Raw genomic sequence first — 14,721 nt, 5'->3', positions numbered from 1 at the left:
CCCTCTTTGTTATTTTTTCAGTCATTCTTTGCTGTTCCTTAAAACTTGACCAATCTTCTATATTCTTTGTAGATTTGTGCAGTGTTTGATACTATCCTTAACTTCCTTATTCAGCCATGGATGATACATCCTTCTTAAAGAGTCTTTCTTTCTCACTGGGATAAATCTTTGCTGAGAGTTTTTAAATATCATCTTAAAATTCTGCCACTGCATCTTATAACCTAGTTTCCTAATTCACCTTAGCTAGATCTGCTTTTATACCCTTAAAATTACCTTTTTTCAGATTTGAAACACTACTCTTAGACCCACATTTCTCCCCTTCAAACTGAACATGTTATGATTGCTGTCGCTGAGAGACTCCTTTACTGTGAGGTTATTGATTCATTTTGTCTCATTGCTTGCTACGAGAATAGCCTGCTCCCTAGTTGGTTTTGGAACGTATTGTTCTAAGAAATTGTCCCGGATACATTCTATGAACTCATTTTCCCAGCTACCTTTGCCAATCTCATTCACCCAATCTACATGTAGATTAAAGTCACCCATGATTATTGCAGTACCTTTCTTACACGCCCCATTTATTTCCTATATACTGTGTTCTACAGTGTAACTATTGTTAAGGCACCTATAAACTACCCCCACAAGTGATCTACCTTTATTATTTCTTATCTCTACCCATACTGATTCTACATCTTGCTCTTTTGACCCAAGGTCATCTCTTACTACTGTACTAATGGCGTTCTTAATTAACAGAGCTATCTCACCACTTTTTCCTAGCTTCCTATCTTTTTGAAATACCAAATACTCTTCAATATTCATGTCCCAGCCTTGGTCACCCTGCAACCATGTTTCTGTAATGGCTACCAGGTCATACATATTTATTTATATCTCTGCTAACAATTCATCCATTTTGTTAGGAATGTTGTGTGCATTCAGGTACAGAGCCTTTAACTCTGTCTTTTGCAATCTCTGACATTATCTGCTGGTTCACTCTTAAGTTTGTACTGTCAGGAAGATATAATAATTCTCATAATGCTATTGGAATTTATTGTATAATAGTGCTGTTTCTGTCTGTATGTGTCCGAGTGTCTGTCTGTGTGTGTGTATGACTTAATTGGATTAAAGGCAGCTGGTCTGAAGGCTTTGATATAAACATGGGGGAAGTTTAGAGTGTAAGGTGTAAAAGGGCATTTGCATTTTTAAATAAACCAGACTAGATTGTTTTCAAAGGAGGGGTGAAATGTGTCACCTAGCTAGGTGAAGTTTAGAAACAGTGTTTATTTTTTCCAATGATTACTGGTAAAACTTAGTGCTATGAGAGATTTTTATTATCGGAAAGGTAAAGTCCAAAGACGTAGTGAAACAATGGGAATTTGCACTCAAAGGGAAAAATATGTAAAAAGAAGCGAAGGCTGTGTGTAAGGGCAGGTATTTTAAGATGTAACAAGTATGAAAAGCCTTCAGCATCTATGCCTCAAGCTGCTGTCTTTGGAGAGCTGAAGTTAAGTAAGCTCACTTCGAATTCGACAGGTTGAGGGTATTGTATGTCACCTTGCCTGGGTCTTTTAAAATCTATGTGTCTCACTGTTGCCTTAACAAAAGTGTAAACGGGAGTTACATTAATTAGGGGATTTAGAAGTTATTCCAGTTGTAATTTGTAGTCATATGTATATGCTTAAAATAATTTCTCTTATTAATAAATGTTTTATCTAGTTTATCAGACTTGATAGTCTTATTACTACTGAATTAAAGGCATGCATCTCAATTTATACAAATTGTAAAACAAGTTGTGGCAGTTGTTTCAAGTTTCCCTTTGGGATTTGAACAACTCAGCATTTACCATTGGCCATGCCATAACAGTACTCTCTGCCCCTTCCTGCCACACTCTGGTTATCATTACCCAAATCGTTAGCCTGTTGCATTAACTTGTTATTTTCCTTTGCTTTACTACTTAACCTCTCGCATGATCCCATCCCCTAGGTTTACAAGCTGTAGTAAAGCTTACTGGAAGTAGTAGGTTTATTAATTATAAATTAATTGTCAGCGTAAAGATGATACATCTGCCTTGCTCAATGCAAGTGCACACAGTAATGTGTTAAATACAATGTGTTAAAAGTACATTTTATAAATTCAGTATTGGTTAATTGAAGGTGAGAAAGAAACAGTGGACGGAATCGTCCCAAATTTGCAGTAAGTGCAGTAGCGGCAGATAAGACAATGTTTTACCCGCTGGCTGCGATGGTGGGTTTTCAAGCCGTATCGTTCCAAACCCGCTGCATTAGTTATGCATTCCTGGGATACATGCTGGTTCAATGGCATTAATAATTCGTTCTCAGAATACATGCTGTTTCGATGGCATTAATTATGTATTCCTGGGACACATGCCGTTTTGATGGCAGGCAGGCTCCAATTTGCCCGTCTTCACCTCGCCGCTTCATCAAGTCAGGCACCATATCCAGCCTAGGACTGCAGCAAACAAGATATGGCCCCAAAAGGCAAGAAGACTGCTGCCCTGAAGCGCCTTTTGGATGACTTGGAGGCCTGCTGTGATGTCCTCTACCCCCGCTCTGGCCACAGAAGGGGCAGCAACATTACCACTCTGGCTTGGTAGGCAATGGCAGTGGTGGTCAGTGCCAACGTTGCACGGAAGAGGTTGGCCATCCAATGCAGATGGAGGATGAATGATCTCATCCGTGTAGCCAGGGTGTGGCAAACATCTCATCACTTTAAACTCTCACACTCAAGCTCATCGCACATTCACTGGCATCTTTCCCTCTGCCAGTTCAAGGGACATCACCACCCATTCTCACACACATACCCTTACATGTCCACCTGGTCTCATCCCCCCTAGAGACTGTCTCTTAAGCCCTCACCATTTTGAGGCCGCTTGTACAGATCGACTTGTGCCCCCGCACGCACCCTGGGATACCCTCCTTCCCCAGTACACCTCTCGTCCTGCAGCCTCTTCCCTTGCCTGAGGCCACTTCTACCTCCCCTGAGCAAGACCTTTAGCTGCAGCTGTTGATAAACCACCCACATATGGCTGATCTGGGAGTAGAAACCTACCCGTGAGACCCTCTAAAAGTGATCTGGTGCGGCCTGTGAGGCCTGATGCTGATTACTGCGAGTTCTGTCCAAAGCAAGGGAGGCAAACAAATCCTGAGCGAAGTGTAGCCTGCCAAGTGCATGCCTTATACATGCTTTTGTGGAACATGTCGCTGTGTTTTCCCACCGACGTGGGTTGACAGTCCAGTGGGAGGGATGAGTCCAGCGGGCTGGCCTTATAATGATATGCAGGCGTATTACAACCAGGTTCCCGACGTCCAATGGCGGGAAACGTGGCCTGCCATTGGCGGGCTGAGCAGACAATCGCAACCTGGTTTCATGACGTCATGAAACTGATTTTTGGCCTTCTCGCCATATTGTCTGCTCAATGCCACCAAACACGCCTGACGCTGGCGGGCATAGAAAATCCCGGCCAATGTCATTTTTCTCATTTCAGTAGTTCAAACAGGGAGTTTTGAGCAAGAGATCTACAGAATATTTTACCATATCCATAATCAGTAACTTGATGAATTGTAGAATGATACATCATAGCAAGAGGCCATTCAGGAATTGTGCCTGTGCTAGATCTCTGAAAGTGCAACCAATTAATCCCATTCCCTGCTCTTTTCCCCATAGCCCTGATAATTTTCCCTTTTTAGGAGCAGAAGTAGGCCATTCGGCCCATCGACTCTGCTCTACCATTCAATGAGATCATGGTGGATCTAATAATCCTCAACTCCACTTTCCTGCCTTTTCCCCATAACCCTTGATTCTCTCGCTGAATGTCTATCTCAGCCTTGAATATATTTAATGACCCAGCCTCTACAGCCCTCTGTGGTAAATAATTCCACAGATTCACTACTCTCTGAGAGAAGAAGTTCCTCCTCATCTCTGTCTTAAATGGGCAGCCCTTTACTCTGAGATTATGCCCTCTGGCCCTTGACTCTTCCACAAGGGGAAACAACCTCTCAGCATCTACCCTGTCAAGCCCCCAAAGAATCTTAAGATAAAAGCAAAAAACTGCGGATGCTGGAAATCCAAAACAAAAATAAAAATACCTGGAAAAACTCAGCAGGTCTGGCAGCATCAGCGGAGAGGAACACAGTTAACGTTTTGAGTCCGTATGACTCTTTAACAGAACTAAGTAAAAATAGAAGAGAGGTGAAATATAAGCTGGTGTAAGGGGGGAGTGGGACAGGTAGAGCTGGATAGAGGGCCAGTGATAGGTGGAGATAGCCAAAAGATGTCATAGACAAAAGGACAAAGAGGTGTTGAAGGTGGTGATATTATCTAAGGAATGTGCTAATTAAGGGTAGAAAGCAGGACAAGCAAGGTACAGATAGCCCTAGTGGGGGTAGGGTGGGGTGAAGGAATCGAAAAAGAAAAACTTGGCGATAGTACATTCACTTCCCTCATCCAAGTCATTAATATATATTGTAAATAATTGTGGCCCCAGCACTGATCCCTGTAGCACTCCACTAGTTACAGGTTGAATTGAATGAAATCTGCTTCCACCACCCTTTCAGACATTTTTTTCCCCCAAAATAATTGCCTTTTGATTTTATTTAGTTGATCATGGGCTGAGGGCATTGCTGTAAGGCCTATCTCTAATTGAGAAGGTGATGGTGAGCCACCTTCTTGAACTGCTGCAGTCCATGTGATGAAGGTGGTACTTTCTTTGCCTTTTCAAACCCGCCTCTCACACTGAGATTCCTGGTCATTAATAATTTCAGCCACGTGGCTTTTCATGAAGAATTGGATAAGTGTCTAATATATAAAACGTATAAGTGAAATGTCTGACTGTGTTTGTTTGTTGGCAAACTCCTCAGGTGAATCTCAACCAAACTTGGTGAGATGATACCTTGGATGAAGGGGCATGTCATAGGGCAGTTGCTATCTAACCACCCCCACAGGTGGACTTCAGCCTCTTAGCAGGGGATCCTGTGTCCCCACTGACACCGTAACTCAGACATGCTTTAACCAACCTTAACCATACACTCCATGAACAATGCAACAAATTTCCATCACAAATCCTCAACTTTTTCATATTTCGTTTATTTTTTCTCTTTATTTGTTTCACAAAAGTTATGTTCTGAATAATTATATGTTGTTACTTGGTAAGGGAGAGTGACAGGTGACAGGCAGACCCAGGCAAGATGAAGAGGCTAGAGCAAAAAGGAAAAATGTTGACAGAAAGTGACAGGCAGCAATTAGAGAAAAGGAAGGTCAAGAGGCTCGAGCAAGAAGGCAAGAAGTTGACAAAGAGTGACAGAATGCAAGAAGAGCCAATGCTGCAAGTAAGAGACCAGGATTCTTTAAGGAAGCTTTCATCTCTGATCCTCATCATAATTATGAGTCAGACTCAAAATATGAGCTTGGCAGTAGATCAGAAGTATGTGAATATCGTGGTGCAAAAATTTGTGAAAAAAGAGCCACTTTCAATGTATTGCACAAATGATTAAGTACAATTGCCACCTTTGAGTGAGCCACCTGACCCATTCTTCTTAAGGGAACAACAACAAAATCACAACTCTTGAAAAACATCGGAAAATATAACAGCCGAGTAGGATTGCCAAGAAATCTCTTTATTTTGGGTCAAGAAGGAAGAACTTCTGATGTGGTCCATCGTGGAATTTTTAATGTTTCAACAAACATTGAAAACGCACAGTGACATTGAAAATGTAGAGAATGATATTGCAGATGTTGCCTTTCACACTGATGATGAAATATTCAGAGCATTAACAAACGTTGAGGACGTGGGTATAGATGTAGATTTTGATCCTGAGGATTTTGAGTGACACTGAGGATGTGGAGAATGATTAGTAGAAATCATCTTGTAAAAATTGTAAATATAATTCAGAGTCAAGCCAACCAAATAAACTAAAGTCAAGCAAATGAAGGTAAATATATTGTGGAAAGAAATACTTTTTGTCAGTTACTGTTTTTGAGTATAATAATTGTGTGAATTTAGATATTTGTGTTTCATATTTGTGGAATTGAAATTGTTCATGAAAATAATTGTCAACGCAAGTAATTAAGTGAAGCGTTCAAAGAAATCTGTTGGATATTCAGTGCATTTGCCGGTAGGTGAAAATCTCAGCTTATTATTTCATGAAAGTATTTTCTTTACCTTAACTTCTGAAATCTTATTTTTAATTTTCATTCCTGTATTTCCCGGATGTCGGTCAGGTAGCCCAGCTTATTTGTAAATAATATTTACATACCGTTTTGGTCAACAATATTAGTTTTTATCAAGTGCTTAGCAGTGAGGCTAAGTTGCAGCAGTTTTTATCTTGTTTGTCCTGAAGAAAGTAGCAGAGAATTAGTGTTAATTGTTTAACTTGTAGCAATGTTCACCTGGGAAAAGAAAGCTAGAACAGTAGCTTCAGGAGTAGCTACTTAAAAAGAATGCATTAATACAAACTGCAACTATTTGGAACGGATTAAGTTTTTAACTTAATTTAGCTAAATTGAAATATAATATTTCATTGGGAACAAATTTCAAGACTTCTCAAATACATTTTTAAATTTATCTTGGCATTTTGTTCTGTTTTGATTTAACATGTTAAAGGATTCCAGCTGTAATTGCATAATATTCACAATGTATGATTACCAAATCTTACATAATCACGCCAATTTTTAGAAGTATTATTGAAAATAGTTCTATTTGCCGAGTAAAAATGTTCACAATTCATTTACACGTAACTTGGGTCAAAAGTAGAGTTAGGTTGTTACAGTACTGTTATGTGTTGTTGGGATCATTCCAGCATAACATGATGCTAAATTAATCCTACTGTTGATTGAATAATGCTTGAAATTGAAATTGTTCTTCTAGATTTTGAATTCCTTTAATCAATTAATTGCTTTTCCTCTGAAGTAATTGCTGACAGATGAAGCTGGTTAGGTAATAAAGAGTGCAGGTTTTACCTTACGGCATATTAACATATCTACGAAAAGCCAACATGTGTAACATGAGTTACACAACATGAGTAGTTGAAATGGATTTGTAATGAGAGCTGTGGGTATTTCCATACTGTAGGAATGAATATTGCTTCCAATCATGACAGTGTAATTGAGATAATTGCCTAGGGTAAGTTACCCATTGGTAATGGTTTGGAATCTGAATTCAACCTGACAGCTTTGAAAATTTCTTACTGATTGATTATGATGGTATTTTGTAGCTGGATGCCATTGGTTCTGGGATTTGATTGTTGAAATATTATAAATATTAATGTCCTATGTGAAATCATTCCCAAGAAGATTTTGTATTTGATTTGTTGGAGTACATTTTTTTCTAATTTTTCACATCAATTGCATAATTATTCAGTAAGATATAGGTATAGGTTTGACAGTGATGAAGGTATTTGACTAGCAGATGTAAAGAAATTGTTAACATGAGAAGTTTAACATTAACCTTATGTTCAAAATACATGTCATTATCTCAATGTGATTAAACCGTAGTCAACAGTGAGCCTTATATCCTGATGTGGATAATAAGTTGCAGCTGTTTTACTCCACCTGTTTCCTGTGTAATAAAAGAATTTAGTTGAAACAAAAAGATTAATTTGTCTGCAGCAATTTTGTGTATTGAGATGACAGGTTATGACTACTTATTGATAAAATGTAACATATTTGAACTGAGGTATTGTCATTTTGTTACAGTTGACAGAAATGCAAACGGAGAGCAGCTATTATAGCCCTCAGAAAGTGAAATCCAAAGAAGTGCTTTGCTGGGAGCAAGAAGGGACTACTGTTGAGGTATTTTTCAATTCATTGCCCAGAGCATTAATAAATATTCCTGTGATAGCACCTTATTGATTTGTTAATTTACCATTGTTGATATGCACGTGGGAAAAATGTTTTTTCTACTTAGAAATGCAAGTGAAGACAGACCTCTTTTGTTTTCTGTAGTTTCATGAATTGAAATACATACATGAGAATGCAAATTAGCTTCAATTGAAACTAGAATGGCAGGGGGAATGGGAACCTGAGCAGGAAGGCAGAGGAGGGGGAAATAAGGGCAGAAACAAAAGACAGAAAAGTAAGAAGCAAAAGTGGAAGGCAGAAAAAACAAATGGGATCATAGTGCAAAATAAAGATAAGATGATTAACAAGGCTAAAAAGACAAGTCTAAAGGCACTGTATCTTAATGCGCGGAGCATTCGCAGTAAGGTAGGTGAATTAACAGCACAAATCAATTTAAATGGTTATGATACAGTTGCAATTATGGAGACATGGCTGCAGGGTGACCAAGGATAGGAACCGAACATCCAAGCTTATTCAATATTTAGGAAAGACAGACAAATAGGGAAAGGAAGTGGGGTAGCACTGTTAGTAAAGGAGGCAATCAATGCAATAGTGAGGAAGGATATTGGCTTGGAAAATCATGATGTGGAATCTGTTAGGGTGGAGATAAGGGATAAGGGGCAGAAAATGTTGGTGGGGGTTGTCTAAAGGCCCCCAAACAGTAATGGAGATGTAAGGGAAGGCATTAAGCAGGAAATTAGAGACACATGCAATAACGGTAGAACTGTAATCATGGGTGAATTTAATCTACATATAGATTGGACAAACCAAACTAACTGTGGAGGAGGATTTCCTGGTGTGTGTACGTGATGGTTTTTTAGACCAATATGTTGAGGAACCAACTAGAGGGCAGGCCGTCCTAGATTGCGTATTGTGCAATGAGAAAGGATTAATTAACAATCTTGTTGTGCGGGGCTGCTTGGGGAAGAGTGACCATAAAATGATAGAATTGTTCATTAGGATGGAGAGCGAAGAAGTTGAATCCGAACCCTGAATCTAAATAAAGGGAACTGTGGGGTATGAGGCACGAGTTGGCAATGATGGATTGGGGAACCTTACTAAAAGAGTTGACAGTGGATAGGCAATGGCTAATATTTAAGGAACGTATGCATGAATTACAACAATTATTCATTCCTGTCTGGTGCAAAAGTAAAACAGGAAAGGTGGCTCAACCATGGCTTACAAAAGAAATTAGTGATAGTATTAGATCCAAAAAGGAGACATATAAAATTGCCAGAAAAAGCAGCAAGCCTAAGGATTGGGAGCAGTTTCGAATTCAGCAAAAGCGGACAAAATTGACCAAGAAGGGGAAAATGGAGTATGAGAGTAAACTTGCAAGGAACATAAAAACTGACTGTAAAAGCTTCTATAAATATGTGAAGAGAAAAAGATTAGTGAAGACAAATGTAGGTCCCTTAGTCAGAAACAGGGGAAATTATAATGGGGAACAAAGAAATGGCAGAAGAATCGAACACATATTTTGGTTCTGTCTTCGCAAAAAAGGACACAAATAATTTCCCAGAAATGTTAGGGAACCAAGGGTCTAGTGAGAGGGAGGAATTGAAGAAAATCAGTATTAGTGAAAAAATGGTGCTAGAGAAATTAAATGGGGTTAAAAACTGAAAAATCCCCAGGGCCTGATAATCTATACCCCAGAGCACTAAAGGAAGTGGCCCTGGAAATATTGAATGCATTGGTGGTCATCTTCCAAATTCTATAGACTCTGGAGCAGTTCCTACAGATTGGAAGGTGGTAAATGTAACCCCACTATTTAAAAAAGAATGGGGAGGAAAAACAGAATTACAGACCAGTTAGCCTAACATCAGTAGTGGGGAAAATGCTAGAGTCTGTTATAAAAGACGTGGTAACAGAACACTTGGAAAGCATTAATGGGATTAGTCAAAGTCAACTTGAGTTTATGAAAGGGAAATCATGCTTAACTAATGTATTGGAGTTTTTTGAAGATGTAACTACTAGAATAGATAAGAGAGAAACAGTGGATGTGGTGTATTTGTATTTCAAGAAAGCTTTTGATAAGGTCCCACATAAAAGGCTAGTGGGCAAAATTAAAGCACATGGGATTGGGGGTAATATACTGACATGGATTGAGAATTGGTTGACAGACCAGAAACAGAGAGTGGGAATAAATGGGTCCTTTTCTGGGTGGCAGGGGGTGACTAGTGGTGTACCTCAGGGATCAGTGCTTGGGCCCCAGCCATTCACGATATATATAAATTACTTGGATGAGGGAACAAAATGCAATATTTCCAAGTTTGCTGATGACACAAAACTGGGCGGGGTTGAGTTGTGAGGAGGATGCAAGGAGGCTTCAGGGCAATTTAGACAAAGTATGTGTATGGGCAAACACATGGCAGATGCAGTATAATGTGGATAAATGTGAAGTTATACGCTTCGGTGTGAAAAACAGAAAGGCAGAGTATTATTTAAATGGTGAAATATTGGGAAATGTGGATGTACAAAGGGATCTGGGTGTCCTTGTACACCAGTCAATGAAAGTAAATAGACAGGTGCAGCAAGCAATTAGGAAGGCAAATGGTATGTTAACCTTCATTGCAAAAGGATTTGAGTTCAGAAGTAGGGATGCCTTACTGCAGTTATACAGGGCCTTGGTGAGACCACACCTGGAGTATTGTGTGCAGTTTTGGTCTCCCTACCGAAGAAAAGATATACTTGCCATAGAGGGAGTGCAGCGAAGGTTCACTAGGCTGATACTGGAGATGACAGGACTGTCGTATGAGGAGACATTAGTTCGACTGGGCTTGTATTCACTGGAGTTTAGAAGAATGAAAGGGGATCTGATTGAAACGTATAAAATTCTAACAGGGCTAGACAGACTTGATGCAGGGAGGATGTTTCTTCTGGTTGGGGAGCCTAGAACCAGGGGCCACAGTCTCAGGGTATGGGGCAGGCCATTTAGGACTGAGATGAGGAAAAATTTCTTTGCTCAGAGGGTAGTCAACCTGTGGAATTCTGTCCCACAGAAGGCTGTGGAGGCCGGGTCACTGTGTATATTCAAGAAAGAAATTGATAAATCTTTGGATATTAGGGGCTTCAAGGGGTATGGAGAGAAAGCAGGAACATGGCATTGAGATAGAGGATCAACCATGATCATATTGAATGGCGGAGCAAGCTCGAAGGGCCGAATGGCCTACTCCTGTTCCTCGTTTCTACGTTTCATTGTCCTGATATTTTGTGAAAGCACTTCCATTATATGAACTGACAAATATGTATAAATCTCTTGATGAAAATAAGTGGTGCCAAGTAAAATCTATTGTTTCCATTAAAAGTATGTGTACTGATCTCAATTGGCAGTAATGTGTGAGAGAAATGGCCAAGACTTAAGGCACTACTCTATCGAACAGAAGATTTCCATTAGAAATTGAGATAAGAAGATAGAAAACTGGCTTTAAAACTAGGTCTACATTCAGATTGCTCATAGTTTTACAGCAGTTCAAATTCCATAATGGAATAGAGTTTGAAAAAAAGACCTACAATCATTCTCAGTATATTTATGTATTACTTTGTGGAAAACATAATTGGTTCTCATCGCAATTAGTTATTGCACATAAATTAAGCTTTGAGTGTTGCTTTTGTTGAAAATTCATCCTACTCCTAATTTAATAATTGTTCTGTTTGAACATTGGAAAAGGAGTAAGCATTAAAACAGAATCCCATCGGTGAAAAGCAGTACTAGTTAAACAAAATTATCTGTCATTTCGCTTTCTTGATACCCTTCAAAATCTTTCAGCAAAAAACTTTTTTCTTTTGAAGAGCTTTTTTCCCTCTTCTTTTGAAAAAAGTTGTGCAGAAACAAATATTTTCAGTTTATCTGTACAAACTGGGATTGTACCTAATCTTTTGAGGCAGAATTGTTTGTAAAATGTCCATGAATTTGTTATTGAGGTGTGAAATAATTACTTTGAAGGCAATTCCTAGCTTTTATTGTGAAATACCAATTTGCAGTTGTTTTATTTAAGTTGTACAGCGAACTATTATGATTTATGTTAACTCCTACTTTTATGTTTCACCTTCCACTTCTATTCAACTATTAAACAAGCTATTATTTTGTCGATTTGCGTTATTGCTAATGGGTTTTAGAAGAGGAAACTAAGCATTTTTCATGTTTGTATGTGCTTTAACTACAATAATTCGTATTGTTTTTTGTTAAGGTGCTGATGATGGGAGAGCTTTTCTTTGATTGCCAAATGGGTTTTGTGGGCTGCAAGGCTTTATGCCTTAAGGGAATAATGGGTGTGAAAGACTTTGAAGAAACTACAAACAGAAGTGAAACTGTAAGTAATTGGCCATTGTTTTTGTTAGGACAACAGCTACATTTATCTCGTTCCTTTGTGATAAGAAGAAACTAATTTTAAATTTTATGGAGGGTCGTAAAGAGGAGAGAGATGGAGAGGTTTAGAGTGGGAATTCCAGACCTTTAGGCCAAGATGGCTGAAAGCTCTCAATGATGGGATGAAGCAGCAGGAGATGTAGAAGAGGCTGTTTGGAGGAATAAGTGTTTCTTGGAAGGTTGTAGGGTTGGAGGAGGTTCAATTGATAAGGCAAGATCAGGCAATGAAGTGATGAGTGTGACAGTTCCAGATAAGCTTAAGGTTATGGAGAATGGGAGGCCAGAAGAGCATTGGAACAACAGAGGTGACAAAGGCTTGAATGAGGGCTTCAGCAGCAAATAGGCTGTGGTTGGGGCGGGGATGAGAGATATTATGGAGATCGAAATAGGTAGTCTTTGTGATGAGAGGATTTGGGGTCAGATTGCAATCCAAGGTTTTAAATAGTAGACTTCAACCTCAGACTGGTAGTGAAGGTACATAGTTTGTGGTGGCTCTGTGAGCACTGATTTCGGTCTTTCTGCCTTTTAACTGGCTTTTTAACTGGAGGGAATTGCTAGGAAGGGAAGTTGAGTGGTCAGCAATTTAGTGGAAATAGGGTTGAGAGAGCAGGACGTGGGCCTTAATAGCTAGAATGAGGTCATGGAGGAAATGAGAGAGTTAGACGAAAACATAGGTTGAGAGCTAGGATGGGGAGAACCTTGTAAGAAAATTGGCTTGATGGGCTAGGAAATGGGTTAGGATGAGACCAATGCCTTTGAATGGTTTAGATCTTCGTGATAAAGAAGCCCATCGGCTTCTGGCACTTATTGAACGTGATGACAGGCAAAAAAAGACAAAAAGCATTTAAGGAGACAATTGGCAGTGGAGAAAAGAAGCCTTGGTTTCCAGGACAATTCCTGGAACTGAGAGTGATTATTGGCAAAGAACAAGATCTGCTAATACTTAATGTGATGGGAGAATTTGTTGGTGTGCATTTTATCACTTGCGTGCATTTTTATATTATTTGAGCTGTGCTGTTGTGAATGTGCTAATGGGGATTTTATTTTCACCAAGCAAAATTATTATCTGATATAAAGATGTTTGGGAGAAATTCAGCACTTCAGTTTTCTAGTATTTCGTAGTAGTCAGAAGCTCTTAACTGAAAAATGCAGAAAATTTAACAGATTTTTGACCTGATTTATATAGTTCTCAACGATTTGTTAAATTGAGCCACTTGGCATTGTGTTACGCAGAATCCTGTTTATAACTTCAATGCAAGAGAGAAGCTACATTTTTCCTTCCTGAAGTGCCTTTTCATTCATTTTTCCAACTTTTCCAGTCAATTTGTGCCGTACAAGTAATTTAGTGCAGATCCTTTTTTTATTCATTCACGGGATGTGGGCTTTGCTGGCTGTGCCAGCATTTATTGCCCATCCCTAGTTGCCCTTGAGAAGGTGGTGGTGAGCTGCCGCCTTGAACCACTGCAGTCCATGTGGTGTAGGTACACCCACAGTGCTGTTAGGAAGGGAGTTCCAGGATTTTGACCCAGCGACAGTGAAAGAATGGCGATATATTTCCAAGTCAGGATGGTGTGACTTGGAGGGGGACTTCCAGGTGGTGATGTTCCCATCTATCTGCTGCCCTTATCCTCCTAGGTGGTAGTAGTTGTGGGTTTGGAAGATGGAAAAATGCTGATGCTGTGTTCGGAAGGAGGCATCTTGGGCACTCTGCTTGCTATTCAGCTATATGTCTCCTTCAGGAAATCGAAGGCTTGGCTCTAAATTTAACTAGGTATAGCTAGATACTAAATAACGTGGTATTGTTATAACTGTCTCTATTGTGAACAATATTAAGGGTTAAGGATGTAGGGTTTTGGTTTTAGCTTAAGATAAATTGGGGATTGTTTACTTTTGGTTTGGTTTAACAAGTCTGTGTGTGTTCACAAACCATGCTCGAACTTTTGATCCAGCTGAGAGGCTTTTAGAAGCAAGAAAACCCTGAAGTTGCTATGGAGAAAATGACTGAGGGTGGAGGTGTGTTTTAAAAGGAAACCTCGTGAGTTTTGGTTTTCTTCAGGAAAAAGTATGTTTAAGAGAAGCAGACCTGGAGGCTGCAGACAACCAGCCTGTTGTATTTAACCAGAGAACTCAGTTCTATGTGTTTCGAGAGGAAAAGAGAGAGTTCTGGAGAATTTGGTAGGACCAAGTAGTTCTGTAAAGGGAGAAGTCCAGCTACAGAATAGATGCTAAGGGAGTATCTATGTGTGTCTGGTGGGTCGTGGCGTGTGACCGTAAGTGACGCCTGTACTTGGACCAAGATGTTTTATTGGTAGGAATATACCATAGACCTGAGCTATGACCTGTGTATATCCAGATCCAGAGAAAAAGGAACTGCCTCCAGAGTATGAATGAAGCTCATAACAAAAGGGTTAAGCTGGGCTAAGTCTGTTGGATTGAGTTTAAGGTAGAAGCTCGTATTGTTCAGAATCATTATGTCATTTAGCTCAGTGTACATGTTTAGTCAT

The 14,721-nt window shown here is 39.5% G+C and overlaps 1 protein-coding gene across 4 annotated transcripts in view; it reads left to right on the top strand.

The window, feature by feature from the left end:
- Positions 1-14,721, top strand: part of vps13b (vacuolar protein sorting 13 homolog B) — a 1,109,808-nt gene that overhangs the window by 177,813 nt on the left and 917,274 nt on the right. For all 4 annotated transcript variants that reach the window (XM_078541117.1, XM_078541119.1, XM_078541118.1 and 1 more), the window contains exons 9-10: positions 7,705-7,800; positions 12,039-12,161. In XM_078541117.1, coding sequence (XP_078397243.1) covers positions 7,705-7,800; positions 12,039-12,161 — 219 coding nt within the window. The remainder of the gene's footprint in view (positions 1-7,704; positions 7,801-12,038; positions 12,162-14,721) is intronic.

This window comes from Cetorhinus maximus, chromosome 4 (assembly GCF_964194155.1).
Source record: "Cetorhinus maximus chromosome 4, sCetMax3.hap1.1, whole genome shotgun sequence".
Taxonomy (NCBI): domain Eukaryota; kingdom Metazoa; phylum Chordata; class Chondrichthyes; order Lamniformes; family Cetorhinidae; genus Cetorhinus; species Cetorhinus maximus.
This window is presented reverse-complemented; position numbering and strand designations above follow the sequence as displayed.